The sequence below is a fragment of the Corvus hawaiiensis genome, chromosome 9 (assembly GCF_020740725.1).
Source record: "Corvus hawaiiensis isolate bCorHaw1 chromosome 9, bCorHaw1.pri.cur, whole genome shotgun sequence".
NCBI lineage: Eukaryota > Metazoa > Chordata > Aves > Passeriformes > Corvidae > Corvus > Corvus hawaiiensis.
In genome coordinates, this window is record NC_063221.1 from 31,383,640 (window position 1) to 31,407,030 (window position 23,391).

A 23,391-nucleotide genomic window follows, 5' to 3' on the forward strand; every position below is an offset into this window, starting at 1 on the left:
CAGAGGGCCTGTGGAGAATCACCAAGCATGAGCCAAAGCAATATTGTGAGGGGCCCCACACCAAGCTTCTCCCACTTTTTCCCATTTAAAGACTTGTGGTTTTATTGGGAACTTCTCTTTAGTCCAAGAAAGGTTTCTGCTCTGTCCTCATGGATGGGGCTCCTGCTCTGGCATCTGGGTGGAAATCCCAGTTTTCCACGTTCACCTGGTTTTCACAGAGAACCAACACCTCACCAGCAGCATTTGCAACCAAAAGCTCTGGAACAGAGTGGGAATCTTATTCCCAGCCTGCAGTCAGTCCAGCCCACACCGAGGCTTTCCCAGGGAAAACATTTCACTGGATGTGGCCGCTTCCCTTCAGTTTTTCCGAGTTATTTTTCAGCTGAAGACACTGTTTTTGCTGGTGCCATCATTCCATTAATTCACTGGACACATCCTGATAATCCTTCCCTTCAAAGCTTGGGAAGGGAGCAGCTGGAGCAAGGGCTGTCTAGCAAAAGGTCTTCCAAGTTTCCGAGCTGGCTTCACTTGAAAAGGAGGATAAGCACGGCTGCACTGGCATTTGGGATTTACTGCAGCGCCAGTTCCGACCATCCTCTGGAAAAATAGCTCCAGGATGTTTTGTCTGCTTTTGCTGATATACCTTGAGGAAAGTTTGAGCCTTTTCAAGGTGGTGATGTGTTAATCACATGGTGAAAACGTTTAGTTATTCATGGTTTTCTTTCTCAAAAAAAAAAAAAAAAAAAAAAGGGAAAAAGCAGTATTTGTATTGTTAATGGAAAAGGAATTTAAACAGGAACTTCTAGGACAAACTGTCTGAAGTTCTCCTATAATCAATATTTTTTGACATAAACAAGAACCTGGAAATAATTCATATTTATAAATATGAAGCATTTTGGAACAATTTCATGATACCCAAAAGAAATCCTGGCTTTTGCTGCCCTTTGGAAGTAGCCACTTGATGCGCCCTGACTGGAATGTGCTTCCAAGGGCTGATGTGGAATTTTGCCTCTTCTCACCGCTGATTATGGATTCGTGGAATGGTTTGGGTTGGAAGTGACCTTCAGGATCATCTCATTCCATGGGCATGGACACCTTCCACTATTATTCTACAATTTTGATGGATGGGTAGTACATTTTCATCAGATTATTGTGCGTTAACATTTTCAATTAGCATGGTCCATTTGCGTAACAAATACACCGTGAGCTGCTCATAAAACAGGTAAATATGGACAGGACTTCACCATAACTCTTCCCTTCGAGCTCAGGGATTTGGGATCACCTGGTATCCTTGGCATTTCGGGCTGGATTTTTGTGGTTCTAGTCCTTTTGTGATACAGACCCTCTTACAGCAGAGTATTTAAGCACAGACTTAAGTCTCAACTCAACTAAACTTAACTTTACTAAACTTAACTAAAGTTACTTAAAATCTCTGCTGACCTGGGCCCTGGAATACGTTCAGGAAAAATGGATTTGAGGGTTTTTGTTGAAGTTTTACCGGGTACACACATTGTATCCCGTGAGTGACTCCAGGTAATTAACATTCCTGCTAAGATTCCCTAAAATGTTCATCAGTATGGGATTCTTCAAAGGACTGCCTTTCAACCCTTGACCCTCCGGAGTATTTCTAAGGAGTTACGAGGATGGATATGCTTAAATCATTCCGAGTTGCTCCTTCCATAGTGAAATGTGTTTGATTGATCTGAGTGTCCCTCAGAGTTTGCTTTTAGGGAGAAAGAGCATCAAAAGGGATTTTGGTGATGGAAAAAAGGTCCTGGGAAGGTTCTTTATGGTGGCTGGCTTCCAGTGGAGGAGGGAAAGGAGAGGTCTGGGAGATCTTCTGCCTCCTCTGTACCTCAGGGAAGTTATTCCATCCCTGGAAGTGTCCAAGGCCAGGTCGGACGGGGTTTGGAGCAGCCCAGGATAGTGGAAGGTTTCACCCATGGCACGGTGAAACAGGATGAGCTTTAAGGTCCCTCCCAACCCAAACCATTCCATGATTCCATGATCTTACTCTCAACGGGATTTCTGTGGCACATGGAGCATTCCCAGTGGTTGTCAAACCCTTCCCCGTGGCCCCTCACGGGGAGTTAGGAGCTGTGGACACTCCACGGCACAGAATTGTCCATAAAATAAGAACGAGCTTCTCCAGCACTTGCAGTCTCACTTTTCCCAAAGAGGGGCACTTCCATGACATCTGATGGACTCAAACACATCAAGAGCAGCAGGCTGAAATTCTGCTTTGTTTGGATAATCCCACAGCCCCGGCACAATCCAATATTTTGTTTCAGATGGCTGAATTTTTTTTCCCTTTCCTCTGGGGCTTTCTTAAATATTGACATTAATCTGCTCAGTTGGAAGCAAACCAAGCTCCTGTATTTCTTATCCTCCCCGCTCGTCTGCACTTCGGATCTGTTTACCAAACGGCCTGGATTGCATTCCCATAAATCCCAGGATTCGGCTTTGCTGTGATATTAATTTATTGGTGCGTTTTCAACATCAATTACTCTCTATCTCAACAGACATAATTCTCTCTTCAAAGCACAGAAAAAAAACTGCTGCTCTTGGCTTTCCTCATCCCCTCCCCTCCCTCTGCTCCGGCTCGGAGGCACCAGGAATGTGGATCTGAACAGCAGCAAAGACATCAATGAGAAGGGTCCCTACTCCAGGGTTATTTTGGGTTTCCTGATGTTTTGCTGGAATGCTGGTCCAGAAGGTGACAGCAAAACCACGCTTGTGTTTGTAGGAGTGGGCTTGGAATTGTGGTGGGAGCTCAAACATCCGACGGGGAGAGCAGGAGAGGCCAGCAGCTTCCAAAATGCCAAGATTTCAAACCAGTTTGAAGATTTGAAGTTGAAGGGAAACCAGCAACTCTTTTATTTGTATTAAACCTGCACAGCAGGAATAAATACCTACAGATGTGCACATCTGCATTCCAACCCAGAGCTTCCCACTCTGCCAGGCACTGCCCATTAGGGGAAAACCATGCCAAGTGTGATTTCTTCGAATGAGAAATGGCAGAAGACAATCCTTTGAGAAAGATCGTCATCCCAGATCTATTCCCCGTCGCCCAATATTGCAGGAAGAAGTAATGGGAGGGAAAACCTGCTGTAGTGAAAAAGAGTTAAGTGCCTTCATTTTCCTCCTTCCGTTGGAGTGTAAGTGGGGCCTTGGAAATGAGAAATAACTTCTCTTTTAGTGACCTGTTTCAGACTGGAAGTGCTGTTGCAGTTCCAGAAACGCCTGTCAGCCTGTCCCTGATGCAGAGGGGGAAAATGAGAAGCACATGGGGCTTTGATCCGAAATCTGACACAGTTTTCCCCTCATCCCCTGCCCTGGGAGGTGCTCAGGGTCGCTCTGCAGGCAGGAGCCTTGCAGCTTGTGCCTTCCCATCTGCTGGAAAAGTGGGAGCATTTCCCTGCTACTTTTGGCCAGAATTAATTATCATTGAACAAGAATTACTATTATTGTCCCTGGTTTTTTCACTCAACATCTCAGAAGTTTTCAGTTCTTGGTAACAAAATGAGAAAGTCCCAATTTTCCATTTTTTTTTTCCCCAACAACCCAAATCTCTTCCTCACATGGGGAGTGAGACCTGCAGGTGCTGTGAGGGGATTTCAGAGGCAGAAAAACCCCACATTTTTCTCACTTGCTTTTTTTCCCCCAGTTGTCCAATCAGCCCAACCAGAGCTGTATCCCATGAAATGATGGAAAGCTGTTATTTGCAGCCCACCACCCCTTTGAGATTTATCCCTGTGCAGCTGCCACAGGAATTCCAGCCTCCCTTTTAGTCTAATTTTTCCCTAATTACCCCCCTGTTTCAATACCCATTTTCTCCCTAGTCCTGTATATTCTATTTTATATATATATATATATATTTCTCTATCATTCATTTAAATTCCCCTATTTTGTCCAATACTTATTCTTCAGTAGGTTATTCATTCCAGTGGAAAGGGAGTGATTTTTCTGCAGTCCCTTTCCATTGGGATACCTTTCCATCTTGCCACACTAAACTGCAGCACAGATGTTAAGCACATTTCACTGTGCAGTCAGCGTGTGCATATTTTTAACATAACTTGTCTTGAAAATATTTATTCAAGCCAAGACAACAGAAAATTAGAGTAATTTGATTGCTCAGGCTTAAGGAATAGATTACTACTGTTCCAGATGTAAGGAACAACAGACTATTTGCTCTCTCCAGGCTGAAAAAAACCCCTTTGGCTCCTGATTCCAACCATATTTGCTATTATGTTCCCAGTAAATCTTTTAAAAATTGAACACTTTAAAAGATTTTCACGTCCAACTTTTGTCAGGCAGCGTTAGGAGAACTCCACCCCCAAATCAGCTCGTTAGGCAGGGGTTCAAAATGGGCCGTACTCCAAGGGGGCAATTACAAAGCAAGGTTATAAATCATCCTTGCTGTGGAATCAGGGTGCCAGATATCTCTGGAGCTCACTTGGGGCTTGGACCGTGCAGGGTTTTCAGCAGTCCGTGCTGATTTAATTCAAAAATGAGGCATTTGGCACAAAAGTTGCATGATCTGGTTTGCAGGTTGGTTTTTCTTCCCTCTTCTCATCTTGAACTACATCTTTTTTGTTTAGATTTGCAGTTATCACTCCAATTTTGGACTTGTTTTTATTGGGTTTTTTCCCCTCTCTTTGTGTGCCTTACCTGCAATTACCAGTTTTACACTGGTTCTTTGTATCACTCACCGTGTTTCTGAATTTGGAGAAGCGTGCAAGATGGAAACACTGATTTGCCTTCCCAGGATTTAAAATACATATTCCCAACAGCTTGTGTTAGTAAGGGATTGTGCAACCAGATTTCAAAGGATTGTGGGGCTGTGGAAGGATATTTTAGGGTGAAGTTCTCTTCATGTGAGAGCTGCTTACACAAAACCAGGGTCACAACTCCTCAACCCAGATGATGGGCAGATTATTTTTGCTGAAATTACTATTTTGCTGTGGTCTCATCTCTATTTCCCCCCCCCCAAGTACCGTTTGCCTTTATTTCGGGGGGTATTTGCCATTTTTACCACTCTCCAAGACACAAAGTCAGTGATTAGTAAAGAAAGAATTAAGGTGGAAGGCCACATATTGTTAAAGAAAGGATCATTCTCAAGCTGTCTCTGGTGTTCCCTCCAAACTCTGTGCTGATCCTTTCTCCATGGGCTGCTCTGTTTATTTGGGAGATTATTTTTCAAGAATTAGCTTTCTCTCTTTTTTTTTTTCCCCCCTGACCTTTTTCAAGAAAAAAAGTCTCCGTAGGGTTTTCCAGAGCCTGCACCATGCAACTTAATGCATTCTTCATGACAGATCCCCCCTCTCTGTGCCACCAGCTGACTCTGCTCTGGAAAAGAGACAGAAAACCTTTGCTCCAGTGTCTGCTTTTACGTAAGGAATTTTCTAGTTCAAGGTGAAGATGAGCACGAGGAAATAGCCAATAATTGCTCTTGTACAACAATAATTGTTCTTGTACAGCAGCTCCCTGGGTTTGAAACGATTTCCTCAAATCCATCCTTCTTTTCTGTATTCTGGGCAGCAAAGAATGCTGGATTTTCTGCAGTAATTCCAGATATTTCTCCTGTCAGAGCTGAGTGAAGGAGTCACTCAGTGAAGTAAAGCACCAATTCTGCTGCCTTTTGGACAAGCCCTGGGCCTCCCTTAGCCCAGGGTGTAACTTCTGGTCCAACCACTGGGCACCTTAAAGCCAGGTTTAGTGAAGAACAGCCCTTTGAATCACAGCTCCCTCAATCTGAGGCAACGAAGGCAGAATCTTTAAATGGATAAATGCATTTGGGCTGCAGCTCCAGGGCTGGGGAGCTCTGATAGCTCTGTGTGTCCTCTGGCAGCTGAAGTCTGGTTGAGCTGTCTCAAGGCAGAGCTCCTTCATTCCCATCCTTCCACCTTTGGAGGAATACAAAAGTTTGTGTATAAAAGGTCCTTAGGGGCTGAGTTTCTGCTTCAATCCCAGCACCTTGAGTCATTTTCCACGTAATAACTGGGATGGAGCAGAGCACCCTCAGAAAGGGAACTCGAGCCCTGCTGCTCAATGTGACCTGACAGCCCAGTGAAAACAAAAGTCTTCATTTTCCTCATTTGTCTGCTTTGTAAGCAGCCAGAAACTGCGCCGAGTGCTCTTATTAGATCTCCAGGAGAAATCCTGGGATTCTAAAGTTGCTGAGTACACACGAGCGGTGCCGCGGTGTCCTCGCCCCGTGCCAAAGCAAATCCTGGAGTTGAGCAATTCTTCTGCTCGGCGTTCGCGTGAGGGGGAACGTTTTGGTGGGGCCGAGCTGCTGCAGGAGCTCAGAATCTCTGCAGGGGCCTGCAGTTTATCAAGGTGCCACCAAGCAAACTCCGTGGCCTTGGATTTCATTTCAGTCCATTCCATTTCGTTCCCCACAAAGTCCAGAATGGGATCAGCCCCTCTGGCTCGTGCCCTGCGTCAGCGGGTGCTGCTGGGTTTTGCTCTCGTGGTTCTTGTGTGTCTTAGGTCACAGCAGGAGGTTCTTGATGTGCCAGAAAATTCCCAGCCAAGAGTCAGTCAAAGTCCTGGTTCTTGCCCATGCCACCAGCCCAGATCAGTCTGAATTCCATCAATCCTGGCCTTATTTCACGTCCTAGTCTGCCAAGCTCCCAACTATTTCAGTCCATAAACCTCGGTGAGGTGGCTCTGGTGGCTGCCGAGCCCCTCTCCTGAGCTGTGTAAATAAACATTCCATTTAATTAAATCCTGGAGCCTGCTGAAGTGGCCTGCAGCAGATGAAAGGGGCTGCAGCCTGTCAGCCCGTGATGGTTTGGAAGGGCTTTCAAACATTTCTGCGCCTTTCTTTGCTTTTACTTTGCTGGCTTTATTTTCCTTGCTTGTAGCTTGTAGAGCAGTTGTGAGCTAATGGCTTTGTGAGGCACTTCTGCTGCACTTGTGGGGCTCTCAGAAGTGCTCAGCATTTCCTAATTTGGTGGCAGCTTTTCTGGAGGCTTCAATGGCAGCAGCAGCGAGCCCAAGTGCCTCTTGAAAAACCACACTGCTTTCCCTGGAGTTCTGTTTGACTCTTCACAGAGTGAAGGCAGCAGCCTCGTAAATGATAATTGACACTGCTACAATTCCAGCACATTCCTCAATGTCTGCTTGATCCCAGTGCCACCAGACACTCCTTTCCATGGGGCTGTGCTCAGGGTGGGGGAGACACAAATATTAATTTGTTGTTCAGAGTTAATTGCTAAGGAGAAATCCCTACTTCGAATCAAACATGTCCCTGGGAGAATTCCTCTTTTCTCTTGCTGTCTGTTGGTTTTGCTCCAAGTTTAACCACTCAGGGCAGGGAATCTCCTGGCCTCTCTCCAGCCTGGCTCTTTCCCATCACAGTGACACTCAGTACCACTGAGAAGTACATGAGAAGCTGATCCCACCATGCTGCTCTCTGCTGACTTCCAAGGGTTATGAAGTATTTTTGTATTTATTTATTTGGAATGTAAACCCACCTGCACTGCTTTCCATAAATACAAGCCGAGGTCGCCAGGACTCCTGTGTCTGCAGCTCAGTGTTTATCCACTGGAGCAGAGAGCAGCTTCTCCAGGCTTGGCACAGAGTCAGGGAGAATGGCACTCAGGGAGCCAAATCCTGAAAGTTGGGGCACTCCTGGATTTGTGCTTGTTGGTCAGAACTCCCTCGACCACAGTGGGAACCCTCCCAGAACTGGGAAGCACCACGTGGATATGGACAGGAGCTCCTGTGGAAGAGCTGGTGGCACTGCACCCAGAGCTGGTGAGGTGGCCCTGGTCCCACGAGGTCACCTGGGCTCATGTCTGGAGGTTGGCCAGGAAAAGGAATCAGCTTTTTGTTCTGAGGAAGCAGCAGTGTCTATAGGGTGCTGCTGTTCGTGTGCCATGGTGTGGAAATGCAACAAGTAGAGAGCTTTTCTTTTCCTCTGCCACACTTACAGAGCCTCAGATACACAGGGAAAGCTCTTGCAAGGGGCAGATGGAGCCTGGAAAATTTGCTGGTGCCTCATCCCATTCCCCACTTCCATCTCCTCCCGTTCCTGGGAAGTAAGAATTCATCTGTGGGCTGATACAAAGCGGGCAAGATACAAAGGTGTCAGGCTCATCTCTGATTCCACTTCTCAAAGATTGTTACATGTTTAAACACAGTAAAATATTCAGAGGAGTTTCGGTTCTTTCTTGTAAGGTGACACTGGGGTGGGCAGTGTGCAGGGATCACAGGGGACTGGTTTTGCTGGCACAGGGAGCAGCTCTGTCGCCTCATGTCGCTCACTTCCAGACTGGCCTCTCGGATTCACACACCCCCCTGCAAAAATTACTGCTCACTTACATCCCTGGGCTCAGCTTTGCATTAGTATAAAACTGCCCAAATAGATTTACTAATGAATTCCATCCTGGAAGGGGATAGCAGAGGTTCTGCTCATCTCTAACAATAAATAACATTTATTGCTTTGGATATGACACTGCAGGTGACTAAAACTCCAGGCTGACTCTGTCTTTGGAGGGCTCGGGTAGAACTGGATAAAGTTTGGTGCAGTAACTCCTCTTTCAAAACCAATTTTAGCTTGAGGGAGCAGCAGCAAAGCTGTGATGAGTAAAACCTCCACACTCTCTGCACCAGTCTTGCAATTAAAATGCACTTTGTCAGTAGTCAGAGCTTCTGGGCACAGGAGATGCTTCTCAGTGAACACTGGGAATTATCACAGGGGAGATGTTTGGGATGTGCTGTCACATCCCAGATCCTTTATCCCAACCCCAAACCTGGCTCTGCTTGGCTGTGTGTGCACTGTGTCTGTGGGAATGTGTTTGGGTAGGGATCAAATGCTCCCAAAGCACGAAGGCATTAATGCAAGGAAACCAAAATCACAGGGCAAGGTTTGCTCCGTGGTTTGGAGGGAACCACATCTCCGGAGAATTCCCACCTTCAGCATTCCCAGCCCAGGCATTCCAAACAGGAACCAATTTGCTGAGAAATGGGGTAAAAAAAGACACTTTGCATGACTGATATTTGCAATTTGTCTACATTTGCACTGAGAGGTGGGATGTGCTTTGGACCATCCCAGTGGCCCTAGATGTGGCAGGAATAATTTGATCCCTTTACCCGGGATATTCCTCTCTGTGGAATCCAGTCCTGGATTATTCACATCTCTTTGTGAATATGCCTCCTACTGCAGGTATTTTTTACCCTGCCTTTGGTATAAATTGAGAATATTTATGACAGGCTGTGGACTCTTTATCTCTGGCAGTGTCCAAGGCCAGGTTGGATGGGGTTTGGAGCAACCTGGGTTAGTGGAAGGTGTCCCTGCCCATGGCAGGGGGCGAAAATAATCAGAGTATTCCAGACAGATTTGGTTTAAAAGGGACCTAAAGCTCATCCCATTCCACCTCCAATGTCCAGCCTGGCCTTGGACACTTCCAGGCATCCAGGGGCGGCCCCAGCTTCTCTGGGAAAACCATGCCAGGGCCTCCCCACCCTCACAGGGAAGGATTTCTCCCTAACCTCTAATCTAAACTTGCTCTCTTCTAAATCTCTTCTCTTACGCCCCTCCTGAGGCTTTAATAGCTAATTTTTTAAAAGATTATGGTAATACCCCAGTCTGTTATCCCTGGCCTTATAGAAACACTGTGGATACCAGCAGCACACAAACCCCTTGTCAGAGTCAATTCATTTGGGAATTTGGGTGAGAAAATACATGACTTGGCAGTGCTGTGCTTCAGGAGGATTAAAAAAATGCAAAAACCTGAAACAGCATCCAAAATCATTAATTGGTGCTGGATTTTCCATGTATCTCAGTAAAATCTGGATTAGGTTCAAATATTCCTCGAACATCCACGTGTTAAACAGTGGAAAGATTTGAGTCTTTTAATGCCACAGGGGAAGGAGTTTGGTTACTTCAGCACTTTAATTTAAATTAAACAGGTGGGTAGATTGTGATATTTGAGCAGAATCCTGAACATGATAAGGGAATTGCCAGAATAAAAAATGCGTATTTCCAACATACTTCTCCTATCACCGATGGGGTGTTTAGACTTTGTGCAGTCAGTGCCCTGCATCTCTCAGGCAGGAATCCTCCTCCCAAAAATCCTCCCTCAAAAGATCAGAATTGCACTTGGGAATGGTCTCCCTCCATCCTTCATCCTGCAGGATTTTCTTTGTTTTGGTAAAATGGGATCTTGCACACGATGGTGAGTGGGGCAAAACAGAGGCTGAAGCTCCTGGCAGCGTGGGGAAAGGACCTGGGAATGAACTTTAGGAAACTTGAAAAGCTAAACAGCACTAAAATATGGCTTGACCACAAGGAGTGGTTTGGGAACTCGTCACAAATGAGTGGAGAAAAGCTGGAGGAGCAGCCTGTAAATATTCCCTGCGAAATGAGTGAGAATTCTCCGGGCCATTCCACCATCTCCATTTCCCGGTGTCATGTTTGCTTCAGAGCCTTCAAGGAGAAGCTGTGTTTTCCTTGCCCTGTAAATAGTCCATACAAAATATTCCTGGATGCTCCTGGAGCTGAGTGATGGGAATGAAGCAGCAGTGGAATGGAGCCCTGTAATGACTGTGGGAGCATTTGAACTCAGCACCATCCCTAGGCCGGGCTTACTTTGGCAGCCGCTTGCTCTGCTCACCTGCTGAGCTTGAGATTGCTGCACTCCTTTGGCCTGGAGAACAAGGATTGGGAGCAGCCACGCAAATCCCTGGCACTGCTGTGGGCTTTGCTCCTGGGAGAGAGAACAGGGGGATCCCTGGAACTTCATAAACCCTGGCACTGCTGTGGGCTTTGCTCTGGTGGGAGAGAACAGGGGGATCCCTGGAACTTCATAAACCCTGGCACTGCTGTGGGCTTTGCTCCTGGGAGAGAGAACAGGGGGATCCCTGGAACTTCATAAACCCTGGCACTGCTGTGGGCTTTGCTCCTGGGAGAGAGAACAGGGGGATCCCTGGAACTTCATAAACCCTGGCACTGCTGTGGGCTTTGCTCCTGGGAGAGAGAACAGGGGGATCCCTGGAACTTCATAAACCCTGGCACTGCTGTGGGCTTTGCTCCTGGGAGGGAGAACAGGGGGATCCCTAGAACTTCATAAACCCTGGCACTGCTGTGGGCTTTGCTCCTGGGAGAGAGAACAGGGGGATCCCTGGAACTTCATAAACCCTGGTACTGCTGTGGGCTTTGCTCTGGTGGGAGAGAACAGGGGATCCCTGGAACTTCATAAACCCTGGCACTGCTGTGGGCTTTGCTCCTGGGAGAGAGAACAAGGGGATCCCTGGAACTTCATCTGGATGTGCTGCTGTGCTCAGTGTGTTTATTTGGATTGCCTTGCCTTCCAGAGGGAGCCTATATCCATTTCCAGCCTAACGAGTTCCTTAAAGCATGGCAGTTGCCACGGCTTTGAAACCTAATCCCTGTGGCTCTGCAGTAGCACTACACCAAATGCTGAGCTTCTTGTTTGTCGAGCTAATAAAAAAATCATCAGTGGTTTATCCTTCCGTGAGGCTTCTGCGGCTGCTAAAGCAGTTAGGGCTGAACAAGCCGACTCTGCCCTGCTCCTGTTGATTTTCCATTGTACAGGCTATTAACTTTTAGAGATTGTGGGCTGGGTTTTTGTGGCAAAGCCATTACGGGGTCACGAAGCCCACAGACATTTGTGCTGCTGGGTGCAATTAAGGTGAAGGCTCGCGATGTCTTAATTGTGTTTTTTAGAAGTGGCTCTTTTGCACCGATAAAAACAGCCCTGGCTGAGCTTTGGGAAGTGCCTAAGGATTGCTGCAGAATTCAAGGATTCAGGAGATTGATTTTGTCAAACCTTTGGATTTGGTGTCTTTTGTTAAGCTGCCAGCATGGGGCTCGCAGTGCTCCTGCATGCCCAGGATGGGATGGGGTGGGATTCCCTGGAATATCCTTGGAAATCGTGGGAATACAGTGGGAGACCAAGCTTCAGCCGCTGATGAAACTTAAGATCCCCCCAAAAACAGCAGTGAAAATAAATTTGGTTAAGTTTGGATTTTTCGTGATGTTAGTGAGTATCTGAATTCAGAAGATCCTGCTGAACCTTAGATTTAGGAAACTTTCTTACAGTAAATAAGTTGTAACTGTGGCTAAATCAATTAACTCGTTCCATCAATGAAGGGATTAAAAAGAAACCTCTGAAGCATTGACATAAACCTTTTGTGCAGACTAATTACCTGCATAATTGCCTTTGTTGGCTGCCATGAGAGCCTGGATCAGGAGTGCCACGAGGACAGGACAAGGGGCAGGACAAGGGGCAGGACAAGGACGGCCTGTGTCGTGTGCTGTGATTGAAACCCAACCCAGAGCCATGAGAAGGGAGTTCAGTCTTCACCTCCCAGAGCCCTGCCCTCTCTAGAGGCTGCTAATAAACACAAATTAGCTGGAGAGCCTTGGTTTGGGGTTGGTCTCGAGGATGCTGTGCCTGCTGCGCCAGAGCCGGAGGGATCCGGGTCAGGATCCCGCCTGCCAGCGCTTCCCTCAGTGCTCCCAGGGAGACCTGAGCCCAGGCCAGCTCTCCACACACACAAGCAGCAGCTCTCACAAGTGGCATCTGCTCGACTTGAAGTAAATTTAAGAAAACAGCCTTTTAGCAGAAGAAACGAAGTTTTAAATCCACCTTCTGAGCCTGTCTGAGATCAGGCTTGTGCGGGTTTTAGGGTGTAAGTTCCTCCTGAACAATCAATGTAGCTCAGTCCCAGCTCAGCCAAAGCATCCAGCTCTGGCATCAGTTAAATATTTACATTCCCCCCTTTTTATATAAATTGTGCTCTATTAGCATAGGTTTCACAGTGTGGCCTTGTGTTTCAGCCTCTGGCTGCAGTTGGCAGCTTGTGCATTAATCACCATCGAGCCATGTAAAATCCAAGGCATGAGGCTGCAGCCATCAAACAGGCAGCATTTACTGCTCCATCATGGGCAGCCAATAAGTCATGGGGCAACGTCTGCCTCGTAGCACGAGGATCTGCAAGAGAAGGGAGCGTGTTTACACTGGGGAGACTTCTGTGTATTTAAGGAGTAATTGTTTCAGGCCCTCCCATTAATTCATCGGCTGACACAGGCCCGTTTTTCGTCGCTGCAACAAAAATAATTATCAGGCTCGAAAAAATAGTGATGGATTTGCACATGGCAGCCTTCTGCTGTAATTTTCTTCGCAAGTTATAAGGGTTTAATTGTGGCTTGCTGGTCTCCTTATCCTCTGCAGTCAGCCGCGGCCCCCGAGCGCTGAGGCGCGAGGAGTTACGGCGTGCCGCGATTTATGGGGGATGTAAATGATTTCTTGTTTGCCCTCCCTGGGCTTGGCTGCCTTTGCCTTCTTTCGAGCTTTTGTGGGTGGATTTAGTGCAGTGGCACTGATGGAAGCCAGGGACAAGCCAGCAGGTGCAGTGCAAAGCCCAGTCCGGCCACTTCATCCTTCGTCTCCAAACACGTCTGTCCCCACCACGCGCTGCTCGTTCGGCTGGTGGGGAGGGAAATGAACGGGAACCTGTGGCAGGAGAGGGGCAGGCCCCCCAGAATGCTTGTGCATGGCGCTGGTGCCTTCAGGAAAGCAAATTCCATCAGGGAATGCGGGCTGTGGATCACTTGGAGTCACAAGGATGTGTGGGCTTCATAAGGGAGGCTCTGGAGGCATCTCGGCACTTTTCAGACTCTGAGACTTTTGGGAGGCATCTCAGACAACCCAGATGTTGCTGTGCCAACACTCCTTCCATCCCTCCCTGGACTCTTCTTCACCATTCCTGGCACTGAAGCATCTTCACTTAACAGTGCCCCAGGACATCCTCCTCCTCCTCCTCCATTCCCTTGTGATATTCCGATGGGTTTTTGTGACTCCTCTGTTTTCTGTCCCATCCACTTCTGGACAAGCCCCAGTCAGGAATTTCTTCCTGCTTTTGTCAGCTTTTTGCTTCCTTCTCTTGCAGTCATCCAGTTTTCTTTGGGTGCTTCCCACTTCCACTTTCTCTTCTGTCTTTTCACCAGTCTGAGATGCCCAGAAGAACTCAGGGCATGGAAAATGGAAAAAAAAAATCCAGGTCTGTTTGGAGAGATGGGAAATGTGCATTTATTATGCGATTTTCCAACCTTTGTAAATCTGCCTGGCAAGCAGCTCTGCTGTGCCCTCTTCCAGTATTACAGCTACCAAGGATCCACCAGACTCTGGATCCAGATCCAGTAAAACCTCTCTTTATGGGCAAGAAAACACCGTGTCACTCCAATATCTTCCTTCCAACATCCCTCATATTTCAGATTGAGGAGAGTACAACTAATTATTCCTAGAAAAACTTGGAGGTTCTTTGAGTTCGTGCAGTGCAGGATCATTCCGGACCCACCTGAGCGGTGTCATCCCAGGAATGTGGTGCTCCAGGTCTGCTGGAAGTGCCCTGAAGTGCCATCGTGGCCACATTTCTGCAGCTCAGAAGCACAAAGGCTCCACTGTGAGCTGTGAAACGCTGGCCCTCGGCCAAGTGGCCGTTTCTTTTCTTCATTCCCTGTCATTAAAGCTGTGGCTTGCTCCAGGGTGCAGTGTTTTGCTCTTCTTAAGTGGAACTGTTAACGACCCAATTTGGAGTAATGTAAAGTGCACCCAGATTCCACAGTGACTTCTAAATCCATCTAACATTAATGATAATCTGTAATTAATCGCTGCAATCAAAAGGAATTGTAGGGCGGCAATTAGAAATTTAGGATTAAGGTATTAGCATATAAAATGAGCCTCTTAAAAGCCTCTTCTTTCAAGAGATGTCTCCAATCCCGCTGAAGAAAACAAATTTTAACTGATATGACCTTAGCCAAAGAGCAAGTTACTAAAAGTACTGACTTGTGGAAGGCACCAGGCTGCTGCCAAAACATCTAAAGGTATTTTAAGAGTTTGCAGAGACTCCAGCATAGCAATCACATCATCTTCTGATGACACTGCCATTCAAGAAAGATGTTTTTGAGAACGAGTTTTAATCTTGCCAGTAGCCTTTTGGGGTGGGTTTTATTGGAAACCCCAGTGACTGCCCCCCTCTGAGCCAAAAGCTGCTGTATCCTCCTGGGACAGAGCAGATCTGCAGGAAAAGGGGAGGCAGAGGGGTCAGGTGCATGAAGCACTCCCTGAAACCACAAATAGGGCCCTGGGATTCTTTCTGATGGTGCATCCTAAATGGGTTAATCCTTGCCTTTATCTCCAGCCCTCAGGAGTTCGAAGATTTAGAAACACTCCCAGGCAGAGAGGTCCTGCTGATGAAAGTGCCAGTAGCAGCGATGAGGGGCTCTGATAGATGGAAGAGATGGGATATGAATGAAGTTCCTAACAATTTCCAGTCCTGCACTAAATGAAATCATCCCTCTGCACGTCTCCCTTTTGAAGCTGGAAATTAATGTCTCGTGTATTTGAAATCCACAGAGCCTGAATTGTTCACTGGTGTTGAAAATTTCCCTATCTAATGCCAATTATTAACCTGCCCAGGGCTATCAATAATGGTAACACAGCAGATAAAGAACAGGGAGATGTGCAGGAGTTTCACATTCTAAGAGCTGGAACAAAATTAACCATTTAAAGGTTATTAGCACCCCACAACATCATCTCTGCATGGAGCAGCCTGGAGAGCTCCAGAGGGTCCTTTCCCAGCAGAAAATGCATTTTGGACACGGTGATGACTGTTTGGAACTCTGGAGGAATCATTTAAGTCCTGTGAGGAGCAGTTGAGGGGGCTCAGCCTGGAGCAAAGGAGGCTCAGGGGGGACCTTCTGGCTCTGCACAACTCCCTGACAGGATGGGAAAAGGGCTTCAAGCTGTGCCAGGGGAGGTTCAGGTTGGATATTGGAAAGAATTTCTCCATGGAAAGGGTGGGCAGCATTGGAAGGGGCTCCCAGGGAGGTTTGGAGTCCCCACCCCTGGAGGTGTCCAAGGACGTGGCACTCAGTGCTCTGGGCTGGTGGCAGGGTGGGCCTCGGGCACTCGGGTGACCCTCAAGTCTTTTCCAACCTCAGTGATTCTGTGATCTGATAAACTCTTATCCCCTGGAGCTGCCTAGGCAAGGTTTTGGCAGAACCAGCTTTCCCTTTGTTTTTCCAGCCATGGAATAAGCAGGGGGAGCACAGCTAACTGGGAAAATGCCACCATGCAGCATTTCACCCTCCTCACCGGGAACATCTTTAAAAGTCTGTTCTGGGGCAGATTTTATTGTGTATCCTTGGAGGCTCTTGTCTTCCAAAATATTCGAAACAGCAACTTCACCTCAGCATGGCAGGTGGAGGCTCCTTGCAGGAATATATTTTTAACATGGACTGGTTTTTTAAATAATCCATGGAAGGTTTGTCCTGTGGGATGAGGATTAGCATCCACAGGGTTTGACCTGTGGTATCACATACTATTAAAGGCAGTAGATTCTCCTGGAGAGACACCTGCCTTACTCAAAGAGCAGAAAAGCTCAACAGTTCCCCATCTTCTTGCACTTCTCCCTCATTCAACTGATCAAAGTATTCCCAATTCCCACCTCCTTTGGAAAGAGGAGAATTCTAATGCAGACATAGAGAGATCCCGATGTCATGAAAATCCTTTCACACATTAAAGGTATGAGCAGAATTTGAGATATATGATAGAAATTTCAGGATGGTGCCAGCTTTAAACTGACAAGAAAATTAGTAAATAATAGGTTTTATCCATTGCAGTCTGTCTAGATTTCCTTCAGCAGCTCCGGGGTGGGCTGTGGAGAGGCTGAAAAGTGGCTGATTGCAAAATGGAATATCTGGGGAGATCAGATGGAAACGTGTGGGGAACTCACAAAGGATCAGTGGAACAGAGAATGCAAAAGGCAGAAAAGGAAGATGAGGGAGATAGGACTGAGAGAAAAAACAGCCAGGAGGCAGATCTGTGGGAAGATCCTGGAAGGGATCAGTCAGGTAGGAACCAGACAGAGGGAAAGATGAAGTGTTGGTCAGGAATGTGCAGAAAAGCAAAAAAAATACCGAGCACTTAGGATAATTAGCTTTTCTGTAAGTCTGTATGAGTTTCTCTGCCATTCCTGCTTTCCTGGAGTTCTATCCAAGTGGGATGGCTGAGGAGCCTGTTTGCTGGAGATTTTTATTCCCCTCTTTAAGGGGGGCTTGATGTTTCTGGTAGATCTGCAGCTACAAAATGTTCATGGGTGATTTGGCCAAAATGAGCTGTGCCTAAGTCCCCTGTGAAGTTGTCCTGCCCTGACCCTGCTGCCAGCGTGGGATAACTCCCTGTTGGTGTCTGCAGTCATGTCTTGCCCAATCTTGTTTTTAATGTCTCGGGAAATTGGGCTTTTATCACTTCCTTAGGCAAATTCCTTCACAGGATAACAAGGCGTGCTTGGGGAAGGATTTCTGCTCAGATTCAGAAAGAGGCTTGCAAATGGAAAACTTCTCTTTATGTAGTTTGAACATTAATTCTGAATAGTTTATCTTATTATTCAGACTTCTAGCTTCTTCTTGAAACACCTCCTTGTTCTTTTTTTGCTGGTTTGGATATCCTGCAGTGAGATCTGAATTGCAATCATATTCATTTTTCTGTCAGAAGAAATAAATTACTCCTGATTATATGAATAATTGTATAAATAGGGTATAGAATTGGGTTATGGAATGAGCCACTGGTGTGATACAAAGGGTGCCCATTAAGGACACACTTGGGATTTTTGTTTGCATGTTTTAGCTGGACTTATCTTCCACCTTAAAAAGATGTGTTCCTGCAAGACCTGGGATTTCCATCTCTGTGCCCCAAAAAGAAGGTCCATCCCAGGCCACGCTTCCACTGGATGTGTCCATTCCTCCACTTAGCATCCACACATCCCTCGTGCTCTAGAGTCTGGTGAGCAGGATATCCTCATTCCTGGACCTATTTTGCTCTCTCCTTTTTTCTGTACAGATTTATTCCCCATTAAAACCTTCAATTATTTCTGGGCTTGAAGTTATCTCCATTATCTCCTTTTTTTTTGACTTACAGTCTCTAGTTCATCTTACAAATGCAGGTACAGCTTTTTGTAAACCTTACTGAAGTTTATTTAATCACAAAGGCTTTACAAGGCCTGACGTGTGAAATTCACTCCACACTTGTGCAATATGGTGATAAAATCAGATCTTGGCCAACTTTTCTGTGGGGAGTGTGTTTAAATACACTTTACTTGGCTTTTCACAGCCTGTTGTGACTTCTCATTAACTTAAACCCAATGTTTCTTAATAGGTTGGAGCAGATAATTATCTTGCCAGTGTTAAGAAGAAGAGTCATCATCCATCTGGAATGATTCCATGGATGAATGCAACCTTAACGGGATAATGGCTCTGTCTGCTGATCACATTTCTCAGGCTGACTCTTCTTCCAAACAAATCTGATTGTTCAAGTTAAAGCTGGGCATGAGGGGACTTTTAAGAAGTAAGGATTAGTTTTTAAACTCCACATTCAAAATTCAGTTGCAATATCGACAGGACGAGAGGAGACGGCTTCAAGCTGTGCCAGGGAAGGGTCAGGTTGGACATCAGGAGGAATTTCTCCATGGAATGGGTGGTCAGGCCTTGGAAAGGGCTGGAGTCCCCATCCCTGGAGGTGTCCAAGGAACAAGGACATGTCACTCAGGGCTCTGGGCTGGTGACAAGATGGAGATGGGGCACAGCTTGGACTGATGACCTTGGAGGGCTTTTCCAGCTTCAGTGATCCTGGGATTCTGTGATCTGATATTAAGCAGATTTTTTTCCCCCTATTTTGAAGTGGTGACAGCAAATGGGCAAGTCTGTTCCAGTGCCCCTGTGAGCAAATCCCTGACTCATCCCTTCCCAGGGCTGGCTGGGAGCTCACCTTCTGGAGTTACCACAGAGATGTTCCAAGGGGAGGTGTCACCGCTCTCACTGTCATGCACAGCAATCCTGAGTCATCACAGGTAGAAACAGAATTCAGGGATGTCTCCTGGACCTTTTTCCTGGGATGTTTTATTTCCCTGCATTGGGGTGGTTGTTCCTACATGGTGTAGCTGCTCTGTGAGATCCAAAGTGATGCTTTGCTCTTCTTTGGGGCTTTCATTGAGGAATATCAGAAAATCACCAGTCACCAGCCTGCAGAACTATCTCACAAACAGGGAAGTTTGGTCTTCTAACGTGGTTTCTCCTGTAGATGAGCTGCTGGGTGTCTGCTCTGTGAGATTCATGGTCATGTTTTCAAAGCCTGGTTAAGAAAACATCAATATGAGCACTCTGGAGTTTTAAATAACAAATACTGCGTGTGGCTGTAGTGCTGTCAGTACTTTCTGTTTAATTTTGGTTCATGTGTCTTACCTGTTGGCGGAATACGGTTGTTTTGTGGGCTCTTCATGCTAAAATATTTCCATGTGAGCCAAAGTGGCTACAGAAAATCTGTTGTGGAGTGCCAAGCACGAGTGTGTGACTGAGGTAACCCATTGTCTGTGGGTTTGAGCTGTGCCTGTGGACACAGGGATGAACCAGTTTGGTCCCAGCAGGAGCAGCAGCACCTCAGATCCCAGTCTTGGAGGGGTTTTAGCACAGGAGTTGTCCCATTTCTTGTCTAGGAGAGGTGGAAGGGTAAGGAGGGACAGGGAACCAAGCATCCCAGCCTCTGGTGCAGCCTGACACCCACCAGCTCCTGGTCAGTGTTTGGCCACTGGTTATTTGTCACCTACCCCCCCTGTCATGGTCACCATGACAGCAGTATTGGCACTGGATCCACTTTTTCCTTAAACCCTGCAAGTTTAAGCCATGTGGTCCCAAAAATTAGGGTTAGATAAGGGTTATGTGAGTTAGATAAGCTCAGCTGTTAATTAAAAGCAGAGAATGAGAAGGGATGGACTCAGTGGGCCAAAATCTCAGCTGGTGCCAATGGGTGCCATCTCTGGTTGTGCCACTTCCCTGTGCCCAGGGCCTGTCCCCAGCAGTGGGTTCTGCCCTGGGGATCTGCACGAGCCAGGGTGTGCTCGGAGGGGAGTTAAAACACCTTCAAATTCCGTGTTTACATTGGGAATACTTGGCAGAGTGTTGAATAAGCAGGTGGGCTTTTAAGCCAGGCCTTATTTATAAAGAGGGCACTGGCTGTGTCTGAAGCAAACGGCTTCGTGGGTTTGTGTGACCTGGTGTTTGCAGTTTCTTGTGATTTTTTAATGGAATAGAAGAGTTACCAACCCATCAAATAAAGGCAGAACATCTCTGCATGTCCTTGCAGGCTGTGTTTTATGAGTGAAATCTGGGAATAAGCTCAAAGGTGGTGTCAAAGTGAAATGAAGACACTTGGAACATTCCTCTTCTCATCTGACTGCAGCATCCCAACTCTGCCCTCCCTGTGCACCTCTGAGATCATCCAGCACTAGAGGTCCCTCCAGGGTGCAGGAGTGGGCTGTGGGGTGTTCATTTGCAGTGAATCTTTCCAGGACTGGCACCCAGAGCACTGCTTGGTTTTGTTTCACATTCCCTCTCCCACATCAGTGCTGGAACACTCCCACCCAGCACTGCTCTCCTCCTTCTCCAGGTCAGGTTTCTCAGGGCTGGGTGGACACAGGGAATTAGGAGGTGCACTGCTTTCCCATGCCATGGAATGTGTGTGCTCACCTCTTCTTCCCACCCTTCCACCAGCACTCACTAAGGCTCACAGAAAGTCTATTTATCCCTGGGGGATGACTCCAAAAGCCTTCCCTGATGCCTGAGCAGCCTCACAGGCTGGATCTGCTGTTACAGGGAGACAGTGAATCCTGGATGCTGGGTGAAGTCATCCACGTTTGGATACAGGGAATGTTCTACCATGACCTAGAGCTGAGGCAGGGCACGCTGGCTTAACACCATCCTCCTCATGATTTGCTGTTTAAAATTAGGTAAAGATACAAGCAAAGACTTAAATCCCCATTCAGCTTTTTCTTGAAGAGTAAAGAATTCTCCCAGCAATGAGCAGGTGCTGCTGGGGTTCAGATCAGTCCTTCCAGTCCCTGTTTCCAGGAGTTTTCATACAAGTAGCCCTGATAACTTCAGCACATAAATCACATCCCTTCTCATGCACATGGGTTTTCAGCATTCAAATGGCTTGTAAATACTGATAGATAACACCTTCAGCAGCCTCTCAGCACCGTGTTTCCCTCAGCTGTTCCACTGCAGAGTCATTCTACCTCTATAAAACCTGTGGAGAGGTTTTAGGGTGGGTCAAGTCCATCCCAAAGATTGGCTGCTTAATTAGCACGAGGCCTCCCAGTGAACAGCATTGCAAAACAAACTCCAGCCCTGGCCCGCTGCCTTTTCCCCCTTGGCTGCTTCTGCTGCCCAGATGTGTCAGCCTGCCAGCACAGAGCATCAAATCATTTTATTCCTGTGACAGGAACTCGATTCCTGATGATATAGAATCCATATATTAACAGCACCTCTTGGTTTTTCTCTTTTCCCCTTCCAGGAGCGAATTCCTCAGTTGTTGCTGATTTCATGCCCACATTGTCATGGAACATCTCAAGTGAATTAGATAAAGGTAAGAAGGCAGAAAAAAAACCCAAACCACCTGAAATCAGATTTTAAAATCTCAATTTTTCTTGACTTGAACAAATCAGCAAACAAAGGGGGTCGACGTATTTAAGATAAACCTCATTTACCTCGGGATCCTTCAACATTTAATTCCATGGTTCTGTGATTTCTGGAGATTGCTGCGTTCATTCCTTGTACCAGGAAAATGTTCCACAGGGCAAAAATATTTCGAGATGTTCTGTCACACGTTTTGTGTGGTGGAGCTTGGGATTTGAACTCAAAATTCACAAGCATCAGGCACTCAGTTTGCCCTGATGTGTTTTATTACGAAATTTTGAGGCTTTAATAATACAAAATATTTGCAGGTGGTAATTATGTGTGACTTGGAGCTCTCCAGAGGGTGTATATTGTAAAAAACGGAGAGATTTCTCATTCCCCTTCGTTTTGTAAATTAAGCCTTGTTAATTATTTAAGGCAAATTGCTGAGATTCCCTCATTGCAAGGCAGTGGCTGCAGCTCCTGAGTCAAACTTGTCTTTGAGGATACTCTTAGCCACCCTCATGGGGCAATTTGTCAACCACTCTTTTCATTTGCCAACCATTAACTATTGAGATGGAAATTTCCCATAGTGGAATTCTGCCCCAGATGGTTTTCCCAACTGTTTTTGGCTGTGTTTTGTTAATGTTTTGTTGAACATGTGTTCATAATGTTTGATGTTTATGCATAAATATGTTTTCTGTGCTTAAGGATGAGGAGAATATGTAATTCTGAGGATTTTAGGTTGATTCTTTCAAATCTGCCTTCCCAGCAGGGAAGGAGCAGGACTTTCTGGTGATCCAGGACACTGTGGAGAAGATGAAAGTCAAAGGGTTGGTGGGAAAGGGAGAAAAGCTTGTGGTCATTCAGCAGAGAATTCCCAAATCCCAGCAAATTGCTGCGGGAAGGCGCTGATAGAAGGGATGTCTTATCCCACTGCAGGGCTTCATCCAGGTGCTCGTGGCAGGCCTGGGCTGTGCTCAGGGAACATCCCAAAGCTGTGGGGAAGTGCTGGTGCTTCCCCCAGGCAGGATCATGGAATCACAGACTGGTTTGGCTTGGGAAGGACCCTAAAGATCATCCAGTCCCACCCCACCTCCCACTATCCCAGGCTGCTCCAAGCCCCAATGTTCACCCTGACCTTGGGCACTGCCAGGGATCCAGGGGCAGCCACAGCTGCTCTGGGCACCCTGTGCCAGGGCCTGCCCACCCTCCCAGGGAAGGATATTTTCCCAACATCCCGTCTAAACCTGCTCTCATTCCTTGTTTCTTTCCTTGTTTGGCAGCTTTCTTTGGTTTTTCAGAAAGTAGGAAATAACTAAGTGGCCTAGAAAATGAAAGTAAAGGCCAGAAATCCACTCAAAAGTTTGGAAATGCCAGAGAGAGCAAAGCTTTGGCTTTGGAGAGTCCCAGCAGAGCTGAGATTTCTGTGCCAGCGCTGAGCCCGAGCCCGACCCCGACCTTGGTGATTGAACCATTTCCCACCAACTCCACGGCACCTGTTCTGAGCTATTGTCAGAAACAGGTAAAATGAAGTTCCCGGCTTCTAATCCACCTGGAATGCCGCAATTAGCACGGCTTGGGCTGAATCCCGCATTCCTGGGGGATTACCGGCCCCTTTGCTGGAGCTGATTAGCATTTAGAGTGCTGGCAGCTCCCACACCTCAACACGGATTTACATACGGGATTAAAAGGCGTTTGTGCCCGAAAAGCTTAGTCAGAGGGGCGGCTTCTCCCGGAGCTCCTGCCAGCAAAGGCACGCAGGTTTTGTCTTGTCCCAGGCACCAACAGGGGCTTTCATGTGGGAGCTGCTGCTTCTCCTCAAAGCCTTGGAAACTCCGGCTTGGATAAAGCCAAGCCCTCGGCAGCACACGCTGAGCTGGGCAGTGGAAACCTCAGAGGAG

At 46.9% G+C, this 23,391-nt stretch overlaps 1 protein-coding gene across 1 annotated transcript in view; it reads left to right on the plus strand.

Annotated features, from left to right (window-relative positions):
- The window catches only part of ROR1 (receptor tyrosine kinase like orphan receptor 1), a 154,600-nt gene that overhangs the window by 78,225 nt on the left and 52,984 nt on the right, over positions 1-23,391 (plus strand). Inside the window, exon 2 of the mRNA XM_048313260.1 lies at positions 21,387-21,458. Within this exon, the coding sequence (XP_048169217.1) occupies positions 21,387-21,458 (72 nt within the window). The remainder of the gene's footprint in view (positions 1-21,386; positions 21,459-23,391) is intronic.